At 51.8% G+C, this 24,004-nt stretch overlaps 1 protein-coding gene across 2 annotated transcripts in view; it reads left to right on the top strand.

The window, feature by feature from the left end:
- Positions 1–1,051: 1,051 nt before the first annotated feature.
- The window catches only part of LOC112914300 (carboxyl-terminal PDZ ligand of neuronal nitric oxide synthase protein-like), a 279,569-nt gene continuing 256,616 nt past the window's right edge, over positions 1,052–24,004 (top strand). The window contains exon 1 of one of the 2 annotated variants that reach the window (XM_072759617.1): positions 1,052–1,509. In XM_072759617.1, coding sequence (XP_072615718.1) covers positions 1,405–1,509 — 105 coding nt within the window. In that variant the 5' untranslated portion in view covers positions 1,052–1,404. The remainder of the gene's footprint in view (positions 1,510–24,004) is intronic. The other variant, XM_025991247.2, reaches the window with a different exon arrangement.

Raw genomic sequence — 24,004 nt, 5'->3', positions numbered from 1 at the left:
GTTTATTTTATTTTATTTTAAATATTTTATTTATTTATTCATGAGAAACACACACACACACACACACACACACACACACACACACACACACACACAGGCAAAGACATAGGCAGAGGGAGAAGCAGGCTCCATGCAGGGAGCCCAACGTGGGACTCGATCCCAGGACTCCAGGATCAGGCCCTGGGCCAAAGGCAGGTACCAAACCGCTGAGCCACCCAGGGATCCCCTACAGAAGGTTTAATTAAGAAAAATAAAAAAGGTTGAGGATTCTCTTGCCCTTAGAATTCCTTTCTTGGCCTACTCCATCTCCACAGGCTGATGGCTCCTTAATATTAAAACCATTCCCAGGGCAGCCCGGGTGGCTCCGCAGTTTAGCGCCGCCTTCAGCCCAGGGCATGACCCTGGGGTCCCAGGATCCAGTCCCAGATCAGGCTCCCTGCATGGAGCCTGCTTCTCCCTCTGCCTGTGTCTCTGCCTCTCTCTCTCTCTCTGTATGTGTGTGTGTCCCTCATGAATAAATAAACAAAATCTTAAAATAAATAAATAACACCATCCCCAAAGGCATCCCCCGGGCCCCGTTGCACAAGCCACAGATCCCCCGCTGAAAAGGAGCAAGAAGCTCCCGCGATGCTCCCCCGCTCGGGGTACAGTGTGGATCATCCAGGGAACAGGGAACTCTCAGAGTGAGTGATTCTGAGACCCCAGGACCCCAGGACCCCAGGACTTGGGCCTTCCCGGGAGAACCTAAACACACGGCAGTAAACACCGCCCCTCCCCCGACCCCAAAAGAAAAAACAAAGCGTCGGGGGCGCTGCGGCGTGAGCGTCCACACAGGCGGGGCTGAGCCGGGGCGCGCGGCGCGGGGCGCGGGCTGCAGGTCGGGGGGACTTTCACGGGCTCCGCGGGCGGGCGGGCGGCGCGGGGGCGGGGCCAGGGGCGGGCGGAGGGCGGGGCCGTGGGCGGAGCCAGGGGCGGGGCCTGGGCCACAGGGGGCGGAGCCTGCCCGGGCCCGCCCCGCGGGAGGAGCGGCTCGCCGGCGGCCGATCCGGCGTCTCGGTGACAGGCACCCCGCTCCGCCGCCGCCGCCGCCGCCGCCGCCGCCGCCTTTTCTTCCTCGTCCGGGGCAGCCGCCGCGCCGGGTCCCCTTCGGGCCGCGCGCCCCCCGCTCCCCTCCCCCGGGCCGCCGCCGCCCGCCCGCCCGCTCCCGCCGCCGCCCTCCTCGCCCGCAGGAATCGCGCGGCCACAGCGCCGCCCGCAGCCCCGCCGCCCGCTGCCGCCGGCCCTCGGCTCCCGGCTCCCGGCTCCGGCTCCGGCTCCCGGCTCCCGGCTCCCGCGCCCCTCCCTCCCCGGGCCGCCAGCCCCTTCCCGCCGCCGCGCCTGGAGGAGCCGGTCCCCCGGGTCACCATGCCCAGCAAAACCAAGTACAACCTTGTGGACGACGGGCACGACCTGCGGATCCCCCTGCACAACGAGGACGCCTTCCAGCACGGCATCTGCTTCGAAGCCAAGGTGAGGCCCCCCGCCCGGGGGGGAGGGGGCAGGTGACTCCCCCGTCGGGGCCGCCTTCCGCGGGCTGCCGCCCGGTGCTGCTCCGGAGCAGCTGCGAAGTTTGGGCGGCATCGCCTCACCCCCCCCACCTGCAGACACCCCCATCCTCACCTCCGGGTCCGCCCGACTTCCCGATCCTTCCTCCGGAGCCGGAGAAGCCTGCGGGGGCGGGGGGACGCGCAGCCGGGTCCCCGGGATCTTTAGAATCGCTTTAGGGGACGCCCTGGTGCAATTTACCTGCTGGGATCCCGTGGGAGACGTGCTTTCACGTTTTTGTTTTTGTTTTGGTTTTTTATTTTTATTTTTATTTATTTTTTTTATTTTTTAAGGGGGAATGCCGACTTCCTGATGGAAGGAAAAATAACACAGGGGTGTTTCTGTTTTTGTTTTAGATTTCCAGGTAGCCGGGTCCAGGTGTCAAGTCACTTCTTAAATGTCTGATTGGCCACGACTCCTTTGCAAGTGCCAGTCACGGGAGGGGGGAAGGGGGAGGGGGCAGAGCCGCCCGTTTGCTAGTTTGGTGGCGTAATGTGAAGTTTCAGCCGCTAGCAGGGAACGGCTGTTGGAGAATTCAGCGGGGATGACTGGAATTTTCGGCGCGGGGGCAGAGCCCCAGGTCGGTCCTTGGAGGGGGGGCGACGCCTGGCTGGGGCTGGCCCGGTGCGCGCCCGGGCTGCCCCCCCGCCCCCCCCAGCGATGCGCTTCCCGGTTTCTGCAATCCCAGCCGGGGCTCCCCCGGCCCATCACCTGCGGAAAGTGCTTCTGCGCTTCCTTCTTGCAACCTGACCCCAGAGACCCGGAGTTTCTCAACACCTGCAGTGTGCATGTCGCTGATAAGTGACAGAAGGCATTGCCACTCTGTCACTCTGCCACTCAGTGTGGGCTGTTTGTTTGCTTTTTAGGTTCTTGCTGGTTTCGAAAAGAGCGTGCTTAAGGTGTGGAGACCCATTTTACTCCTCCTCCTTCCCTTTATTCCTTCATGACTTCCTGGCTGCAGGGTGTCCTCTCAGGCGAGGATGATTCCGTCAGGTGGCTATTTCCTTCAGTTTGTGAAACGTCTTTCCAATGTCTGATATGGGCCCAGCGCAGTTATCTTTAGATATAGATATTTTTTTCTTTTCGTGAAGGTGTGTGAATTGGTGAATCTTGACCTCTGCCCCTGGTTAACCTTCCCCCAACCATATCTGCTAGAGCTAGGACACCCCCTGCCCCCCACCGCCACCGCCACCCCACCCCAACCCTGTAGTGGAATGCAGGGCCGAATTACTTGGGTATGGCTGGGACCAGAGTGGGGCTTGTAGCCAAGATCTTATCTTGCTTCTCTCAGAATAGATCTGGTCTCCGTCTAAGATGGGATGTTTGGGTTAAATTTTGCCAGGTCTGTTGCTTTGATGAGCAAGTTTTTCACTTTAAAGTATGGGTTTTCATCATGATCAGGATTGTTGGGTAGACATAAACTGGGGAACTGGCATTGCCTTGTTTGGTTCACCAGCACTCAGTTTCACGAGAATGAGGGCGAGAAGAGGGATCAAGAATTAAAGTGCTTTAAAATCTTTTTATTCTTTTTTTTTTTAAACCTTTTTATTCTTTTGGCACAGTCTTTGCCATTTGGTCCCAACTAGGTCTCAAAACCTGGTATGCACAAGAATCTGATTGAAAAGGCTGATTTTTGCCACCCCAGTTCTAATTTGACACATCTAGGGGGAGCCTGGGACTGGGTACCCTTAATGAGAATTGCAGGTGATTTAATGCAAGTGGCTGAGACCAGACTTTCAGAAACATTGGGCTTGAGGCTTGCCTCCAACTTGCTGGATCTTACCTTCACTTTCCCAACATGCAATTTCTGTTCTAAGCAAACATCTGGGGGCTGCATGATGTAGTTCCTATAGTAACTTCCCTGGGTTCACACATAGTGGGGCTTGATTAGAGGAGAGGGGAGCCACAGCTGGTCCAGGCTGTGTTCTCAATGCAGATCTGAGACATGGAGGTCCAAGGAGTTCTGCTCTGAGAATGGCCAGGCTGACTGGGGACTGGATTCCTAGCTCCCAGCCCTTCATAATTGACAACTGGACACCAGTACCTTCCAATCCCATCAGCCAAGACCTGAGTAGAGATGCATCCAGCAAGCTCATCCTCTGGCTGGTTTCCACCTCCCACCAGAGCAGTGTTTGTGAACCTGCAGACTCACTGGGATTTCAGGGTTAAATCCACACCACTGTTCCTCCCTTGTTTTGGAAAAGCACAGGCTGTCAAACGTAAATGTATTCTTGCTGCCTTGTCAGATCCCCTTGGAAAACGAGCCCAGGTCTTTCTCTCCCAAGGGCTGGCAGTTTTTCAGAATCAACACTGGATGGAGCGACTGTTTGGATGGAGGCCTCTCCTTTCCAGGCTTCTGTAGAGATTGAAAGGTTATGGCTGGGGTTGAAGGGTATCTGAGAGTCGGAGGGTCTGTGCATTTAAAAACAACATCATGGGGGCGCCTGGACGGCTCAGCTGGTTGACTGTCTGGCTGTTGATTTCGGCTCAGGTCATGATCTCAGCATCCTGAGGTCGAGCCCCAAGTTGTGCTCCACACTGGGAGCTTGGAGCCTGCTTGAGATTCTCTGTCCCCTCTCCCCCTGCTTGCTCGCTCTCTCAAAAAAAGGGGGGCGGGGAGAAAGGTAATGAAAAACGACATCATGCATTTAATGATTAAACAGAGTCCTGGATGTGTTTCACGTGCAGTTTCATGTAATTCTTACTGCTCCCCTAGAGGTGCGTCTCTTTATGTCTTATAAAATGAGGATATGGGCTCAGGGAGGTTGTTGCCTCTGCTTTAGTGCACACAGCTGTGGATGGCAAAGCCAGCATTTAAACCTGGGAGCTTTGACTTCAGACTCCCGGATCCAGTGCTTATTTAATCATTTTTTATGGAGTGTTCATTCTGTGCTGGGCAGTGGTCTGATTCACAGCCCACTGGTGGGGCATCCTCGGGTTGCTGGCCTCTCGGACTCTGATGTGGGAAATTACTTAGACTTTTAATGCTGGCTGTTCCCAGGCATCCCCTTGGATTGGTAGCTGCACCCAAGGGGTTACCTGCTCTCCATGGGTGCCAGGCCTAGGCGGTAAAATTTCACTCGTAAAGCCCCTCTGTACCTGCCTCTCCCTTTCCCGTGTGTCCTTCTGGTGGCCAGTGCCACTGTCTTCCCTAGCAGGGTGAGGAGGAGACTGCTAATGGCTTTGGGGCAAAGAATAATACAAATATTAGTGACATAGTTATGACTTGCATTTTGTAGGAGATTTTTTTATTTGCATGGGGTTTCCCATACAAAGAATTTGCTTCGTATAGAAACAGAAATGTTCATTTCTCAGATGAAAACAGATGGAGGGGTGCCTGGGTGGCTTAGTCGGTTAAGCATCTGCCTTCGGCTCAGGTCATGATCCTGGGGGTCCTGGGATGGAGCCCCATCGGGCACCCTGCTCCGTGGGGAGCCTGCATTTCCCTCCCCCTCTACTTGCTGCTCTCCCCGCTTGTGCTCTCTCTGTCTCTGTCAAATGAATAAATAAAATCTTAAAAAAAAAAAGACAACAATTGGAGATCAGAGGCATTAACTCAGCTAGACTCAGAGAACCGCTGGGACGATATGCTTCTAGCTGATATTTAGTGAGCACTTACTATGAGCTGTGGAGCCGCCACCCCATTCGATCCTCGTGCCCCACTGCTGTTGTCACCTGGTCCATGGTCCCTCCTCTTGGTGCTGTAGTAGTTGCCCCTCTGTCTACACAACACTCATCGCCCAGCCCCTTCCCCGAGACCACGTGCATGGCACAGACTGTCACAATGGAAAGCCCCTTAGCTCACCTGGCACAACCTCATTTTACAGATGAGGAAATTGCAGCGCAGGGGAAAGTCGCTGACTCAGGGTCACCTCACTAGGTGAGGACAGAACCGGGACTCATCCCTCATTGCCTGGCTTCCAGTTAGTTCCATTCCTCTATTGCTGCTTCACAGACTACCTGAAGACAAAGGGGCTTTCAGCAACATCTGTTTATTCGTGGCCAGGCTTTGGGCCGGGCAGGGCTGGGCTGTTCTTATGTCCCATGTGGTGTTGACTGGTTCACTCATTTGGCTTCATTCAGCTGTGGCTGGGCTGGAAGGTCCTAGAAGGCGTTGCTCACATGGCTGGTCCTCCGTGCAGTGGTTCTCTCCACGGGGTGGCCTGGATGTCCTCCTAGCACGATGGCCCTTCTACGTGGCATCTGGCTCTCAAGAGGGAGTGCTCCAGGATCCCTGGGTGGCGCAGCGGTTTAAACCGCTTGCCTTTGGCCCAGGGTGCGATCCTGGAGACCCAGGATCGAATCCCACGTCAGGCTCCCGGTGCATGGAGCCTGCTTCTCCCTCTGCCTGTGTCTCTGCCTCTCTCTCTCTCTCTCTCTCTCTGTGTGTGACTATCATAAATAAATAAAAAATAAAAAAAAGAGGGAGTGCTCCAAGCAGCGGAGGCAGAAACTCTTCAGGCCTGGCCCCCGAAGTTATACAGGGTCATTTTTGTGGCCACAGGCCACAGGCCAGCTCAGATTCAAGGGGAGGAGAAGTGGGCTTCATTCCGGAGGGGGTCGCTTACGGTCGCATCGCATGGGTGCACCCAGGGTGGGAGAGGTTGCCGAAGCTGCCTTTGGGTCACGGTCTGCTACAGAATTTTGTGTTCTTTCCTCTCTGCTTATACCTCCTGCGGTGCTATTGAGTGTTTTTCCAGAACCTTATCTCCTGCCTCTGCGTAGGACCCCCTTCCCCAGCATCAGGTACCCGCATACCAGCAATGACAGGTGGTTTGTCAAGCGGAAGAAAGTACCACCTGTAGAAGGTCTGGGAGCAGTAAGGAAATTGCCATATTGTGGGGTGATTTTGCAGCTGGGGAGACCTTGGTCAGGTCTGAACTCAGTTCTCTGGCCATCTTTCCCGCCTTGCTAAATGGCTTCACTCGATGGTATTTTTCCGTGATGTGGATGTTCGAGATTGCAGTCACCCGGACAGCAGGCTGCTGGTGGCTGCCTCTTGAGCTCACTGTCCTGAGGCCTTCCAGATTAGGACATTACATTATTGGCTCACCATAAATGGGGTGCTCTGACTCATACTTGAGCCTGTAGCGTGGTGAAGAGCTCTCACCCCGACTCCACAATATCCTGGGTACGGTGTGAGCTCTGCCTCCAGGGTCTTCTGGGCCAGTAGGGATTCAGATGGAGGGCCTGCTGTATACACTGATACATTTAAGCAAAGGTTTATTTCACCTTATTTGTCCAGATGCTTTTAAACCCATTGTTTTTTCTTCTTCAATCCTTCTCCTTTTAGTTAACTAAGTTCTACCCCCAACATGGGCCGGACCCCCAGATCAAGAGTCGTGTGCTGTACCAGCCAGGCATCCCTCCTATTCTTATCTTCTGCACAGAGCACTTTTGGGGGGGCAGTAAGTTTCAAAGATAAGCAGTGCTCTGAAATGGTGGCTGCTCACGTTGGTCCAGGTGTCCGCAGGTGTTCCTCTGCAGCTGGTGTTTGGGCACCTGGTGGGCAAGTCTGTTCCTACCTAGCCATACATTTCATGAGTTCACGGCTTTCAGTCTTGTCTCCTTGGCCCAGAATGTCCCCATCCTTTTAGTGGTGCAAATCCTGCAGCCACACGTCATGTTGACCTTTGCCAGTCATTATGTCCAAGACCCTAATCAGACTCACTGTTTATTATCGCTTACTCATTGTGCTGCTACTTCCAAGAACTTGAACTTTCAGAATGCTTTCTTTGACTATAATTATCTGCCTCCTCACACCCTCATTGCCTTGAGGCTGCCTTTAGTTCCCCAGTGACCTCTCGGTCCTTGTCCTGCTCCCCGGGGCTGCCTGGGGCCATGCCCATGACCCTTTCTGCCCCTTCCACTTTCCTGCCCTACATTGCAAACTTGGCCTCTGCCGTTTTCTTTCCTCCTTCCTCTTTTCAGAAAATGAGCTTCCTTTCCCCACTCCTTTCCGGCAGTTTTATTGAGGCATAAGTTACATACCATACAATTCACTAACTTAAAATATACAATTAAGTGGTTTTTAGTATATTCACAGATAGGTGCAACCATCACTGCAGTCAGTTTTAGAATATTTTCATCACCTCAAAAAGAAACCTCTGTACCCTCTAGTTAGCATCCCCCTACCCTTCCATCCCAGCCCTAAGCAACCATTAAACTACTTTCTGTGTCTAGATTTGCCTGTTCTGGACATTTCACATCAGCGAAATCATATGATATGTTTGTGTGTGTGTGTGTGTGTGCACGCACGTACATGTGACTGCCATCCTTTTAAAATTTTGAGAGAAAGAGAGTGGGAGAGGGAGCATGAGGGTGGTGGTGGACAGAAACAGAGGGAGAAGCAGACTCCCCACTTAGCAGGGAGCCCGAAGTGGGGCTCGATCCCAGGACCCTGAGATCATGATCTGAGCCTTGGGTAGACGCTTAATCAACTGAGCCACCCAGGTGCCCCGGCATCTTTTTTTTTTTAAAGGTTTATTTGTGCTCACAGCTCATATACTAAAAGATTTATTTATTTAATATATACAAGAGTACACGTGTGCACGAGAGAAGGAGCAGAAGCAGAGAGAAAGAATCTCTGAGCAGACTCCCTGCTACGCGTGGAGCCCAACGATGTGGGGCTTAATCTTGTGACCCATGAGATCAGGACCTGAGCTGAAACCAAGGGTTGGAGCCACCCAGGTGCCCTATGACTGGCATCTTTAACTTAGCATGTTTTCAGTACACAGTGGAGCATGGGTCAATGCCTCATTCCTTTTTCTTTTTTTTTAAGATTTTATTTATTTATTCATGAGGGGCAGAGACACAGGCAGAGGGAGAAGCAGGCTTCATGCAGGGAGCCTGATGAAGGACTTGATCCCAGGACCCCAGGATCATGCCCTGAGCCAAGGGCAGATGCTCAACTGCTGAGCCACCCAGGTGCCCCTGGCTCATTCCTTTTAATGGCTGAATTATATTCCATTGTTTGGATATCCTACATTTCGTTTCTCCATTCATCCATTGATGGCCATTAGGGTTGTTTATTCTTTAGCTACTATGAATACTGCTTCTGTAAACGCGGTGTACATGTTTTGGTGGGGATGTCTGTTTTCATTCCTCATGGGTGGATAAGCAGGAGCGGAATTGCTGAATCTCATCGTTACTTAACCATTTGTGGAACCGGCAGGTTTTTTCCAGTGTGGTTGCACCATCCCCACCAGCAGGATTTTGGTTTCTCCACATCCACATGGGCACTTGTTATAGTCTGGCTTTTTGAGTCTAGCCATCCTTGTGGGTGGGAAGTGCTGTCTCATTGTAGCTTTGATTTGCATTTCCCCGGATGAATAATGATACAGAACATCCTCTCATGTGTTTATTGGCCATTTATAGATCTTCTTTGGAGAAATGTCTATTCAGATCCTTTACCCATTTTTGGGATTGTCTTTTTTAAAAAGTTATTGAGTTGTAAGGGTTCTTTATTCTGTATTCAAGTCCTTTATATACATTTGTGCCTATTTTCACCTATTCTATGGGTGGTCTTTTCATTTTCTTGATACTGCCCATTGAAACATGGAAGTTTTTAATTTGTGATGAAGTCCAATTATTTTTTTTTCTTTTTCCCTCTTTCTTTTTGAGATCCCCCTGTCTTCCATCCTCTGCTAGCCTGCCTCTGCAGAGTCCTTGTTCAATACCCCCACCCCCACCTTTCCCCTGGGTCCACCTTCTTTCCCACTGCTTCATTCTTTTCTGCTCACATATACACTATTGCCTTCCCTGTGTGAAAACTCACCTCTCTCCACCTGTTTGTTTGTTTTTTTTTTTTAAGATTCTTATTTATTTATTTGACAGAACGCAAGCAGGGGAAGCAGCAGGCAGAGAGAGAGGGAGAAGCAGACTCCCCACTGAGCAGGAAGCCCAATGTGGGGCTCAATCCCCAGACCCCAGGATAATGATGTGAGCCAAAAGCAGATGCTTAATGGATTCAACCACCCAGGTGTCCCCACCTTTTTAACATGTCCCTTCCTTGCTTTTGAAGCTAAGTCCCCTGAGAGATGGATCTACTCTCTGCAGAGTCTCCGTATGTGTTCAGCTTCTGGTGGTGTGCTCTCCTCTCCTGGCCACTCAGTTGTACCGTCACCTTTCTCTGTCCTCCTTCCTTTCTGAAGTTTCTTGCCATGCAGCCTGTCCTCCTCCTTGGGATGGCTCATTCAGCTCTTGGATGGCTGTTCTGTGCCTGTCCCTCTGAGTCGCCCTCCACCCCCTTGCTGGCTGCGCTTTCTCCTCCCTTGGACCTCTCCTGTGAGGGCTTGTTCAAATCCCCTCCTCACTGCTATGCAGATTGGCTCCTGGGCCTCTAACCCCAGTCCAGACTCCAGATCTCTATTCTCTGCTTCCTGCTGGCTGTCTCTGCTGGAATGTGTTGCTGACCTCTTCACTCCACAAGCGGGATAGCAAATCTGTCTGACTTGGGGTCTCTTAGTGATCCCACCATCTAGGGCTGACACGTGGGAGCACTGCCTGGACCTGACTCCTGGGCTGTTCACTGGATCCCTATTGTGGTCCAGCTCCTTGCTCCCCTAACCCCCTTGTCGAGTCAGCTGTCGCGTTCTTGAATTTTCTCAGTGACCTCCACCCATATACTTTGCCCGTTCCATCCTTCCCCACCTCTGGCTGGCTCAGATGCTCACCCACCGCCTCTCCCCAGACTGTCTGAGTAACTTTCTGGAGGCTTCCACTTGATCCTATAAACTTTTGTTCAGGTCATTTTCCTGAAGTATAATTATGTTGTCCTCCTACTTGAAAACACAGAGTTTCTAAGCCTACTACATATTAGCTCTAAAATTCTTAGCATGATATTCAGGGTCCTCCGTTTTTGAACGGTTCCCCATATCACCCTGTACTCTGAATCCGAGTACACCCCCATTCCCTAGGCCCCCAGGTCATGTCACACTCAGATGCAGTCCAGTGTCACTTGGTAGGTGGATGTCACCAGTCCCTCCTCTGTGTTGAAGGGACTGACCAGACCCCACCATGGAGTTGAGCTGCCGGTCCCTCCTGCTTTTTCCTCCCCCTGTCGTCATCAGGGGCCTTGTCACTCTGCTCCTACCCCCCCACCCCCACGCCTTCTGCGGTGCTGGGTGCAGTGCCTTGCATATAGAATGTGTATGTTGAGTGAATGAACATAAGTCCTGAGATGCTCCCTACAGGGACTGCTAGGAGGGCCGTGATGGGAGCCCAAGGACGAGCCTCAGCTGGCTCCAGTCCCCTCCCGACCTGTTCACTTGCTCTAGGCCTCTGAGTCTCAGTCCCAAGGGGCCTGAGAGCCTACCCTGGCCTCCCAGGAGGCAGCCCCACTCTCACCTCGCAGACCACCTCTTCCTGCCAGAAGAAGTGCCGAGTAAGCATTTTTCCTGAATTAAATGGAATTCCCGTGATATGCGATGGGATTAGAATCTTTGATTACAGAACATGTGGACAGTTTCAGGAGCAGATAATTGCTATTTGCTAGTTAAGAAAAACCCATTTCAGCCTGTTGTGTTCTCATTAAGGAATTGATACCTTTTCCTTCCTAATTCATTGTTTTGTGTCCTTTAACTTGCTGTTTTATAATTTTAGTGACATGGATTTGGTTGATGGTATAGCATAGCATGGATTCAGGAGGGACACTGTGCTTGGGTCCAAATCCTGGCCCTGTCCGTCTCTGGGGACTCACCCCTGGCGAGTCACAGAATGGATTTGGTTGATGGTATAGCATAGCATGGATTCAGGAGGGACACTGTGCTTGGGTCCAAATCCTGGCCCTGTCCGTCTCTGGGGACTCACCCCTGGCGAGTCACTTAACATCTCTCTGGTGGTGCCCTGGTCTGTAAAAAGAGGGTACACATATCACCTACCTCCTGGGCTAAATGAGTCACACACGGAAACACCTTGTGCAGAGCCTGGCACAGGGTGGGCCGCTTTATTATTATTATTATTATTATATTATTATTTTGTCCTACAGATTGCATGCTAAATTTCATCTGTGCAAGGTTGTAAGCTGCAGAATTAGGAGATTAATTCTTTGATAAGGCAAAGGCCTGATAGTGCTTTCTCTTCATCCTGCCCGTTTAAAACTCCAGCTCCCGTACTACTCTGATTCCCAAAGTTGCAGCTCAGACACTGTGACTACTTGGCGGGCTTAAAATAGCCGTCAGCCTCCCCAGGAGGGAATTAAAAAAAAAAAAAGGGTTCCCTCGCCCTGGTGCACGCCCTCATCACATTTGTTCCAGCCTTTAATCCTCGTTAGGATGAAAAATCACAGAATCCTGTTAAGCGCAGGACGCTGTCTTCGCCGTCGTTGCCTGAATTTCTCGGATAAATAGTTCTTTAAGCAGAGGTAATCGAAGCAGAAGGAAGCTTGCATCATGGGATTAATTAATATCTTGTGATGCTCACATTTCCCTTTTCAGTGTTTCTATTCAGCATCACGTTTCCTTGTAAGCCCCCGAGCAGCTGGCTTTACAAGTTACTCGCAGGGGCACTTGCGGCAGGTTTTGCACCCAGGGCGTTGGAACACTTCAGGCCCCTGCAAGTTCTTCCCTCCGCGTGCAAGTCCCTTGCTTCACCTGTGCATGTGCCTCACAGCCCGTGGGCCATCCGTGAGAACCCAGGGCACTGGCTTCTCCCCCCTTTACTCGGGGGGCCGCCGTGTTCTCCGGGAGGACTGCGATGTGATCGGCCTTGAGAGCTGCACGAGACCTGGAGCTCCCCACTACGGGGTGGCCAGGACGGGGGCACTAGGCACCCAGAATGTTCCGAGCGTGCAACATTCCGAACCCCGTTACCCCGTGTGTGAGCATGGTCGCCGAGCTGTCCTGGGTTCTGTGTCCTGTGCCTCTGTCTCCTGCTGGTTGTGTGTGTCCATCTGTGGCCTCCTGACCTAGGCCGGAAGCTCCGCTAGGGTTGGGGGGGAGCTCCACCTGCCTGCCTCGTGCTGTCCCTGTCACAGAGAGCCCACGCCGTCGTCGCCGTCGTTACAAAAGCACTTACTGTGTTCCAGGCCCTGTTCACGTTCTGTGAAACGATCCTCCCAAGAGCCGTGTGAGTTAAGATGCTCTTATTACCTGATTTACAGGTGGGGAAGCTGAGGCATGGACGGGGTAACTTGCTCACAGTCCGCAGTTAGTAGTGGATAGGTGCCCCCCCCCCCCCCCCCAGTCAAAGCCAAAATATCTTTTAAGATACCAAGAGCCAAAAAAAAAAAAAAAAAAAAAAAAAAAAAAATACCAAGAGCCAATGGTCATCGAGTACTGTCTTCTATGCATGGTTCTCAGCGTTTTATGGATGTTAGCCAATTTAATCATTACGGTGGCCCCACCGTAATGGAGGGTAGGTGCCATCGCTCCCATTTTGCACATGAGGAAACTGAGGCACATCTTTCCAGGCTCCATCAAGTGGAGCCTTTAACGGTCTGTTAAAGGTGGTGGTCTCCACAGGTCCCCTGGAGGTCACACCTGTGACCCAGGGACCCATCTGCTGCTGTGTGCCAGTGGGCGACAGGCCACCTGCAGAGACCCCTCTGGTGGGCCAGGTTGCTGATCTGTGGGTATGGACGCGAGGTGACGGGGAGCCGGAGAGCAAACGGGTGGAGAGGAGCCTGCAGGCCCTTCCTTCCTGGGGAGCGTTGTTATTTGCTGGGCCCTTGCCGTGCACTTCCTGCACAGCGGTGGGCTCCACTCCTCTCCCCACACCCCTTCCTCTCGAAGCTTCCACGCCCTCTTCCCTGCCTTTCGAAGCTTCATGGCTCCATTTGAGGACCAGGCCTCTGCCGGAGGCCCCTCCAGGACAGTAAATGCTGGCCCGCTTCCCGCCCAGGAGCCGCTCTTGCCCTTGCTTGGAAATCTCAGCCCACGGTGCACACACAGAAGCTCCTTGGTTGTGTCCTTTGTTCTGTCTTGATTATAACTCTTAGGTTTTTGTTTTGGTCTCTTTGGATGGGGACAGGCGTTCATGTGGAAGCATTTTCTTTTTCTGCCAAGAGGAAGATTAATGTCTCCCAGGGGCAAAGTGACAGGTAACATAATATCTCATTCCCATGCTCTGGCCACATAAACACATAACCTGTACCTGGGCTGTAGCCACATTTCCTTTTTTTTTTTTTTTTTTTAATTAAAGATTTTATTTATTTATTCATGAGGACAGAGAGACACAGGCAGAGGGAGAAGCAGGCTCTCTGTGGGGAGCTCAAGGCAGGACTCGATCCCAGGACCCCGGGATCACACCCTGAGCCGAAGGCAGATGATCAACTCCTGAGCCACCCCGGGTGTCCCTTGTAGCCGCATTTCCAAACCGGCCCTCCCCGCGTGTGGATTTTCTTTTCTTTTCCTGGGCAGTCCCACCTAAACATGGTATATCCCTGGCACCTGTATCCAATGTCTGATGGAAACTTTACCTATTTCCTCCTTCAGGTCAAGAATTTTGCAGCGTCTTTCAATGGGGAGAATCACCTGCCAATTCCTTTGATGAGTGAATGTGGCTGTTGTCAAACTTTGGTGTCTCAGAATCATCTGGAAACCAATAAAAACAGAGGCCCAGCCTCGTCGAAGTAGTGTTAGGGCCTGATGTCTGTCTTGATCACGTCTTGCAGGTGATGCTGACAGATGCCCTAATTTGAGAAGCTGGAGCCGGAGCACTGGTTCTCAAACCTGGTGGCTCATCAGGGAGTTAAAAAAAAAAAAAATTCTGCTCTCAGCAATTCTAATTCAATTCATAGGGGGTCATGCCCGTGTGTAGCAGTTTTCATGTCTTCTGTTTCTTTGCTGAGACTGTGGGTTTTTTTTTTTTTTTTCAAACGAAGGTTGCTTTACATTTTTTGCCAGATAATCCTAATATATCTGTCATCTTGGTGTTGGCATCTGTTGATTGTCTTTTCTCATTCATGTCGAGATTTTCTTCGTTCCTGGAATGATGGATGATTTTTGATTGAAACCTGGACGTTTGGGTTATTAGGTTAGGAGATTCTGGATCTTAATTAAATCTTCTATCTTAGCGAGACTCGTCTGCCGGTGGCAGGGGAGGCAGCTCTGCCTCACTGCTGTCAGGTGGAGGTGGAAGTCTAGAGTCTTTGTTGGTCCTGGCTGAGACCACACTGGAGCCGGGCTGGGGTGCCTGACAGGTGTTGCTCATCGGGCCTCCGCTGATGCTCTGCCTTTTTAACCACTGGGTGGTGGTGAAAGTTCTGGACTCTCTCTTAGGCCTCATCTGTCGCCCAGCAGGGTGGGCAGGAGGCCGGGTTGTTGCAGTGGCCCAGCTTCCATTCAGCCTCCCCTGGTAGCGCCTGGAAGAAGGTAAGGGTGACGCTTCTCCTTCCAGCCTGATGCAGGCAGAATCAGGTTTCTTCACCTGGCAAGTGGGGGGCACGGTGTTCTTCTATGGCGTTGGGCTGGAGTAGGGCTGTTATCTAAAAGTTTTCTGTCCTGTGAGGCTGCCTTTGCCCTGGTCCTTTGGCTGGAGAAAGCAGGCTCTTCTTGGGACTTAAAAAAAAAAATTGTTTAGTTTTAATATTTTTAGTAGTCTCTATACCCAACATGGGACTTGAACTCACAACCTGGAGGTCAAGAGTTGCGTGCTCTCTGACTGAGCCAGAGACTGGTCCTGGGACTTTTTAAATTGTCTGTTGGTGTTTCTGGCTTCTCCAGCAACCAGTCTGGGATACGTCGGGGAGAGAGGAACCCAGGGAGCCTGACCGCCATGGCACCTCTTGGGTACTGAGGTCTTTGGCTGGTTGGTCCCTCTTTCCAGCTTTGGTCCCTCTTCTGCTAGATGTATGTGTAGCAGCTGGAGTTTTTGGTGGCTGGCAGCGCAAAGAGTAGAGAAAAGTTTGTTTACTCCATGTCTCTGGAAATAGGAGTTGTGCACACTGGGAGCTTTAAGAGATGAACTGTGAAGATATACACACAATGGAATATTACTCAGCTGTGAAAAAGGATGGGATCTTGCCCTTTGTGAAACACGGATGGACCTAGAGGGTTATGTAAGTGAAATGAGAGAAACGCGTGCCACATGGTTTCATGTCACGTGGACTCTAAAAACAGATAGACTCATAAATGCAGAGGACAGACTGGTGGCTGCCAGATGGGAGGTGGGGTGGGGGGTAAAATAAGTGATGAGATTTAAGAGGTACAAATGTGCAGTTACACAGTAAGTCGGGGATGAGCAGTGCGGCAGAGGGAACATGGTGACGTTGTGGTAACTGCAGGGTTACTGGACGAGGGCTGCACTTGTCCTAGTGAGTGCGGAGTAATGGGCGGACTTGTTGACCCAACTGGTGCCCCGGAAACTCTCACATTGGCAGCGACCGGCTGTAAAGCACCCCCAAGTGGTTGCAATCAAATCAAGACACACGTTTGCTAACCTTGGGGTGCCCTGCTGGAGCCCAAGAGGCAGTTTCGGTGGAAAGACCAGAAGGCCTTGGGCTCTTCCCCAAGTGCTGGTCTTTATGAATCCTTGTGTCCTCCCTCCTAAGTCCTTATAGCCTTTGTATTTACTTTCCTTCCATAGATTGATTTTTTTTCCCTCTGTGTAGCCGGTTCTAATGCGTGTTCCCAGAATACGTGTTCCTAACTGCAGGTGTAGAAATAGATCCAATTGGAGGCACCTGGGTGGCTCAGTGGTTGAGTATCTGTCTTTGGCTCAGGGCAGGGTCCAGTGGTCCAGTCCCGCATCGGGCTCCCCACAGGGAGTCTGCTTCTCCCTCTGCCTGTGTCCTGCCTCTCTCTGTGTGTCTCATGAATAAATAAAATCTTTTTTTTTAAATAAATAAAATCTTAAAAAAAAATCCAATTGGGGGCCCCTGGGTGACTCAGGTGGTTAAGTATCTGCCTTTGGCTCAGGTCATGATCCTGGGTTTCCTGCCCAGTGGGGAGTCTGCTTCTCCCTCTGCCTACTGCTCCCTCTGCTTGTGTTCTCTCTGTGTCAAATTCTCAAAAACAAAACAAAACAAAAAAAAAAACAAAAAACAAAAACAAAAAACTAAGCCTACAGGAAGTATTTATTGTGCTTCTATGTTGGCAGCTCAGTGCTTGTTGTTGGGGTCCGAGAGCCAGAAGACCAGATGGTGACTGGGAGGTAGCGAGCACACAGTGTGCTGGGCATTCTGCAAGGGGTCTTAGAAGCTTCCTCCTGTAATCCTTCCAAGTATGCTCATGGTAGATGGTCTTTTCTCTCTCATCATGGTGGTTTAGGAGGCTCAGTATTAAGTGACTTGGTCACTCCATACCCAAATCTGGGGCAACATTGGACCACGAATTTGCTAGAACAAGGCCTTACTTCTTCCAGTAGATGTTCCACTGAGCTTTCTTTATGGGCTGTGGGTACTGCCGTGTTGGGGGAGACCTTATCGGTTCATATTCTTCCCCAGACCCAGGACACTGTTAGTGGCAGCCGCTGTTAGTGGCTTGGTCTGTGACTTTGGAAGGATTCTTTCAGGGGCATGAAATGACAGATTTATTTTTTTAAGATTTTATATATTTTAGGCGAGTGTGTGTTTAACGGGGGGGGGGGGGGGGGGGGACACAGAGGGAGGGGCAGCCTCCCTGCTGAGTGGGAAGCCGGACATGGAGCCCAATCCTAGGACCTTGAGACCATGACCTGAGCCAAAGGCAGATGCTTCACCGACTCAGCCACCCAGGTGCCCCAAAATGACGATTCTTTTTTTTTTTTTTTTTTTTTTAAGATTTTGTTTATTTATTCATGAGAGACACACACAGAGAGGCGGAGAAGCAGGCCCCAAGCAGGGAGCCCGATGTGGGACTCGATCCCGGGTCTCCAGGATCACACCCTGGGCCGAAGGCAGCTGCCAAACTGCTGAGCCACCCAGGGATTCCCTAAAATGACTATTCTTGATGTAAGAATATTACTGTAGTAGTTCTGCAAAGAGTGGGTTGCGTGTGGGGGGTAGCAACAGACCCGTGAGAGCGGGTAGTGGCTGGAGCTAGGGCCCAGCTTCCACTCTGGAAGTTGCCAAGAGGTACAAGGCATCTTTCAGTTTGGAATGCCCTGTACACATAATGAAGGGAACGGGGAGCTTTTTTACGTAAGTGAAGGGAAGGGTGATCCCATGGTAGGAGTGGGGGGGGGGTTATACGTGGGGTTTTAGTACTTTTTAAAAAATTAATTTTTATTTTTAAAATTTTATTTATTCATGAGAGACAGAGAGAGAGGCAGAGCCATAGGCAGAGGGAGAAGTAGGCTCCATGCAGGGAGCCCGACGTGGGACTTGATCTTGGGACTCCAGGATCACACCCCGGGCTGAAGGTGGTGCCAAACCACTGAGCCACCCGGGTTGCCCAAAAAATGAATTTTTAAAGATTTTATTTATCTGACAGTACAGCAGGTAGAGCGGCAGGGCGAGGGAGAAGCAAGCTCCCCTCTGACCAGGGAGCCCGACGTGGGGCTTGATCCCAGGACCCCCAGGATCATGACCCGAGCTGAAGGCAGACTCTCAACTGACTGAGCCACCCGGGTGTCCCCCTCCCCCAAAAGAGAATAAGAAAACCACAAATAGTGAAGAACTGCCTAGGGGAGGAGGACTCATGCCGCAGGGGCCTTCAAGCACCAGGCCTGAGAGCTACGACTTCATCTTGTAAACTGTGGGGACCAAAACCTGTTCCTAGGGCATGGCCTACGTGCCTGTGTGTGGGAGCGTGCACACACGGTGTCTTGTACTGGGACAAAGGGATGGGAGCCGTTTGCAAAAATAAAGCAAATGGAGGGCCCGTGCCAAACCCGGGTGCAGGACCTGGGCCAAGGTGTCGAGGGGTGGGGGGCTTGGCGAGCAGGGGTAGGGGCCTGAGAACTCCCAGGACCGACTCGGTGCCATGTATCTGCTGCGTTCTCAGAACCAGGCTGCGCTGGGGAGGGAGGGTCCAAAAAGAGGCAGGATGAACCGTCTGCCCGTCCTGGGAGCCCGCTGGCCCGCTGGAAGCCCCTGACGAAGCTCGGCGCCCCTTCCGTTTGGAGGATCCTATAGGACCCGACCTGTGGGTCTGGGGCGCCCCTTCCCTGGGCCTCCGAGTCCTGGTCCTCGGCCCGTGGCAGGTCCAAGCCCTGCGCCGCCTGCAGCCTCCGGCCCGTGTGGGTTCCCCGACCTGGCCCGACGGTGAGCGTGAGACCGTGTCCGTGGGTGCCCCCTGTGAGGTGGGGATGGGGGGATGGGGCCCTTTCCCCTTGAGGTGGCGTTGCTGAGACCTGCGAACTCCAGGCGGGGGTTCTGTAGGTCCCTGGTGACCAGCGTTGGCTCCTGAGGCTGATGAGGCGCTTGGAGGAAGCACGCGGCACCTGCCATCATATGCCCGGCTCTTGCTGACGCCCCGGGCCTGTCGCAGCCGCCTCTGCCCGTCCAGTCCCCCGGTCCCCGAGCAGCATCCCCTGCGGATGTGTCACAGGTGCACACCTGCTGCTGCATGAACCAGGGGATGAGGGTGGGGGCGCTGAGCACGCACTGCTCGCCCCTCTCCTCGCTTCCGTGGCTCCCTTTGTCTGGAGTGGGATCCTTAGCGTGACTCTTGCTGCTTCGGCCCTGCCGTGGCCCAGCCCAGCCGTCCTCGGAGTCGTGCTGGCTGTCTTTCTCAAAGTGGTTTTAGTGGAAAGGCTGTGGTGTCTGGCTTTGCCCCCCGAGCCGTCCCCTGGGCACCGTGGTGTGGAGGTTTCTGGTAGGAGGCTCCCCTCCTGCAGGTGAGTCCAGTCCATGGCCCGAAGCTGGCCTTGCTGTTGCACCCCTAGGACTGCATCAGCTCCACGCTCTTCCTACGGGCCCCCTCCTCCGATACCAGTTTCTCCACCCGTCTCCCAGCTTTGTGTGGTGGTCTTCCCTGAATTGCTCAGCACCGTTTGGTTTATAATTTGTTATTTGTATACGTAGCAGGGCCCTGTATGGGGCGGCTGAACCTTGGTGTCTTTGGCAGTCCTGGCACAGGGCCCGGCATGTAGTAGCTGCTCACTAAACACACGTAGGCGTGCGTGGAATTCAGCGAGGATTTGTCAGGGTGAGGCTGCAACCCTCTGGCCCTTTAGATGTCAGGGGTCTCCTGACCGTGGTGCCTTCTCCTGATGATTTCCTTTTTGCAGCAGGAGCTGGTTTTTTCCTTAAGATTTTGAGAGGGAGGAGAGAGAGAGAGAGAGAGAGAGAGAGAGATTGAGATCACAAGCAGGGGGGAAGGGGAGAGGGAGAAACTCCCTGTTGAGCGAGGAGCCCCGAGGGGGGTTCCCTGGACCTGGGCAGTCATGACCTGAGCCGAAGGCAGACGCTTCACCTACTGAGCCACCCAGGCACCTGGTAGCTTGTTTTTCATTAAAAAGCTGTCTGAGCCCACGGCTGGGGCTGCCGAGTCCCCCTCCTTCCATGGCAGAGGGCTTGGGCCACTGGGTGTGCCACGTGGGAGGCCTGCACCTCCCTGTTCCTAAGCGTTTACTCCTTACACAAGGGGGGCTGGGGTCTGGGAGACCGGGATGGGGCACAGGAGAGCCCTGGATGGCAGCAGGGCCGACCCTACCCTTCCTTGGATCAGCAGCCTGCACCCTGTCACCTTCAGCTCTTTGTACTTCAGTCCCCTCGCCTCTGAAATACCGGCGCTGGCTCAGACCTGAAGTCCCAGGTGGTCCCCGGAGGCCCCCTCCATCTCCAACTCGGATTCTTACTCTTCCCGTTCTTTCTGCCAACCACCCCCCTTTCCCGATGAAGTCCCATCCCAATTACCTAATGTCCACATTGTGGTTGACAGATCAAGTAGAGCAAACAGCCAGAACCCAGCCAGGCTGTGCGTGGTGCTCACCGCGTCCCCAGCCGTGGGGTGCGGGGCGCTCGGAGGCAGGGGCGCTGGGTCTCGTGCTCCTGCCCCCGGCTGCTCATCGGTGTGCAGCCCAAGTAGCCGCGTGCCAGCAGAATTTATTCACTACATGTCTTATGTGCTCAAATATTTATACCTTCTGCTTCTCTGTGGGGGAGAAGAAAATCTTTGAAGTCTTGGTTGTCCATTTTTCCTGACTGAGGCGAGAGAAGTTTTAAAAAGCAGGAGAACCCTACAGGGTTGCATTCTGGGGAAAAGCAAAGGAGGCAGAAAAGCCCGAGCTCGGTCTTGGAGTCTAGAATTTCAAGCACGTGTGCTTGCCAGTGCCGGAGCTGCCCGGGCCGGGCGGCCTGATGCCAGCCCCGTATTAGGACCGTGCTTTGCAACCCAGCTCCACCTTAGGGTCGCACGAGAACTTCTAAAAACAGAGGTGCCTGCTTTGCCTGGGGATTCTTATTTCCTCTACCTGGGCTTGGGGGGGGGGGGTGTCTTTCCATCATTGTGGGTTTTTTTTTTTTTTTAATTAAAAAAAATTTTTTTTAAAGCTCCCTGGTGGTTGCAGTGTGCAGCTGGGAGAACTGCTGTCTGTGCAGCGAGGCCCATTTATGGGCACGCCTAGGTCTTTCTGGTTGGCAAGCTGACTTAGTGGGCCAGCGTGCCTTTCTGTGGCTCTACAGTGAGCTACATAATCGGATCAGCGACTGGGTTTGCTTGTAGATGCGAACCCAGCGCTTGGCTCCCCACAGTAAGAGCCTGGGCGTTCTGGGCACCTAGATCTCCATAGGGGGGTGGGTTGGTGTGGTTGACCGCAACCGGCCAACAGGGTTTGGGATGTCCACCCCACCATGCTGGTGGCTTCCTCCGTGAAGCCAGGATGTCAACGTCCGTAGGCTAAAGAGTTGGCTGCGCAGCACCAGCGGTTGCCTTTACGTGCTGTGTGTGACCTCCTTCCGCGTCCTGTGATACCATCTTTCTTTACCTTGATGGTAGGTACCACCTGGTAGCTGGCCTCTCTCTTGGGCCTGGGAGATCTTTCTCTCCCTCTTCCCTGCTCTCTCCCTGTTCTTCTTCCCCTCCTCCAGTCTTTTCTGCCTCAGACTTGAATCCACCGTTTCTGCTATCTTTTTTCTTTTTCTTTTTTTTTTTAAAGCAAGGTGATTTTTCAAGACCACTTTATGGGCACCTGAGATGCTAACTTTTATTTCTAGATCATTTTTCAGTGGACAAAGCTGGGAAAATACATATAAAGAGAGAGCCTAAGAATGAATGTGACTGATGTGAACGTGCTTGTGAGTTTATATTCCTATTTCCAGCTACAACTCATGACTGAGGTTTCTTCTTTCTTTCTTTCAAAGATTTTATTTATTTGAGAGTCTGAGAGCATGAGCCAGGGAGAGGCCGACTCTGCACAGAGCCCGAAGCGGGGCTTGATGCCAGGACCCTGAGATCATGACCTGAGCTGAAACTGAGAGTCAGATATTTAACCAACTACCCAGGTGCCCCTCGACTATGTGGTTTCTCCTTAACCTATATTTCATCTCCTCTTTCTGCCACACTGAATTCTAGTTTCCAAGTGCATGGGGAATGATAGAATTCAATATCCCATAATTACTCATTTGCTCTATCCCATAATACCCAGGCTGCAGTCTCAGAATAGCAAATACTAACGCCAGCATCAATTATAATGCTGAAAACCTTCAAAAACCTTGCTTGCCTATGTCTTCCCTACCCTCTGCCTCCTCGAAGGAACGGCTGTACCAGCTCGTTGCAGCAGGCTGAGCAACGTACGGCCCCTCGTGGTGTCCGGGGCCTAATCTCTAGCACCTGGGGATGTTACTTTATATGGTAAAGATTGCATATGTGATGAAGGATCTTAAGGGCCACCACACATGCCTTTATGTGAAGGAGGCAGGAACCGGTCACTTACAGAAAAGGAAAAGACCACGTGATCCTGGAGGCTGAGATGGCCTGATGTGGCCACCGGAAGCTGGAAGAACAAGGAATGGATTACCCCTAGAAGCCTTGGAGAGGGGGCGACCTGCCAGCACCTTGATTTCGGTCAAGGAAAACCGATCTTGGACTTCTGGCCTCCAGAACTGTAGCAGAACACACTTCGGTTTTTTTTGTTTTGTTTTAAAGACTTTCTGGGTTGTTTTTTTTTTTTTTTTTTTTTTTTTTTTTTTGAGAGACGGAGACCGAACATGAACAATGGGGAGCAGGAGGTGGAGGTAGAAGCAGACTCTCTGCTGAGCGGGGAGCCCAACGTGGGGCTCGATCCCAGGACCCCCAGGTCACGCCCTGAACCCAAGGCAGATGCTCAACCACTGAGCCACCCAGGCACCCCCAGAATAAACTTGTTATTCTAAGCCACCAAGTTTGTGCTGTTTTGTCATAGCAGCCGTAGGAGCCGTGCACATCGTGATAGCTTCCTTTTAACGCCCACTTAGCCTTATTCCTTAATAACTATACTTTGAGTACCTCTCCATGGTCTTGTCATTTTGGTCACCTGAAGTTCATTCTCTAGGATCCTTATGAACAGCTCCTGGAACAATATTCCCAGGTCTAGATACGCCTTACAGGTTTCTTAGAGTACGTCTTCATTCTGAGTCCGTGTTCTCAGGTACATAATATGCTCTTTAGGAGATTTCAAATATAATTTTTTTGGGGGGGATTAGTTTTCTTGAGTTTCTGTTCTTAGAATTCTGTTCTCTTGCTTTGGTTTCGTTTTGTAAGAACCCCTCTTAAACCTATGTTGGTTTTTCTTTGTCCATCTTCAATACCTGTCGCTTTCAAATCTCTTTGATCTTTGTCTTTTTCACTTGAAAACGTTCCTGACTTTTCAGGTGTTTTGTTAGGTTCCTTTTTTTTCTTTCTCCTAGTTTAGCTTTTGTTTCTAAACTGCTGCTTTTTTGAAATTTCTGATTCTTTCTTGAATTTAGTCCCTTCTGAATTTTCATAATTCTAACTTATGTTTTCATGTCTTGCATAATTTACAGTATTTTTAGCTCATTTTGAAATAATGTTAACATTTTAATGTTTTTTTGAACATCCTTCTGGCATGTTTTCATTGTCCCACATCTCCAGAGATATTTTGGACCTTATTCTTCTAGAACCGCCTATGGAGTCGACCCTGATACTTTCATTAATTGTTATGTAAACTTATTTTCCTGAATTTTTAAAAGGATGCTAGGTTCTGGAGGATTTCTGGCCCCATAGTTCTTCTGTTTTCAGTTAGATTAGGACAACGTGGGGGCTCTGTTTCCCTCTCCCCCTTTTTTCTGAACCTTTTCTTTGTCCCTGTTGCCTGCCCTGCTTAGTTTTGCTTTTGCCCTGGGTGGTTTCTCCTCCCTGTGGGATCTAGTCTTGGGGAGTCTTGAGCGTTCCCAGGGGCTGGGGCTGCCCCCACATGACTAATGTGGTTCTCCACTTTTCCTACTGTGGTCTTCAGTGAGTACCTGTTGGACCTTTTGGGTTTCCCCTCTATGTTCTCATGGGTCCATTGCTTCCCTTTCTTTTCTTGCACACAGACAACAATACCATGTTGGCTGTTGATTTGTCCCCCGTCCACATGTACCTTGGGGATTGTTGGGCTGCCTTGTCACCGAATT

This window comes from Vulpes vulpes, chromosome 5 (assembly GCF_048418805.1).
Source record: "Vulpes vulpes isolate BD-2025 chromosome 5, VulVul3, whole genome shotgun sequence".
Taxonomy (NCBI): domain Eukaryota; kingdom Metazoa; phylum Chordata; class Mammalia; order Carnivora; family Canidae; genus Vulpes; species Vulpes vulpes.
This window is presented reverse-complemented; position numbering and strand designations above follow the sequence as displayed.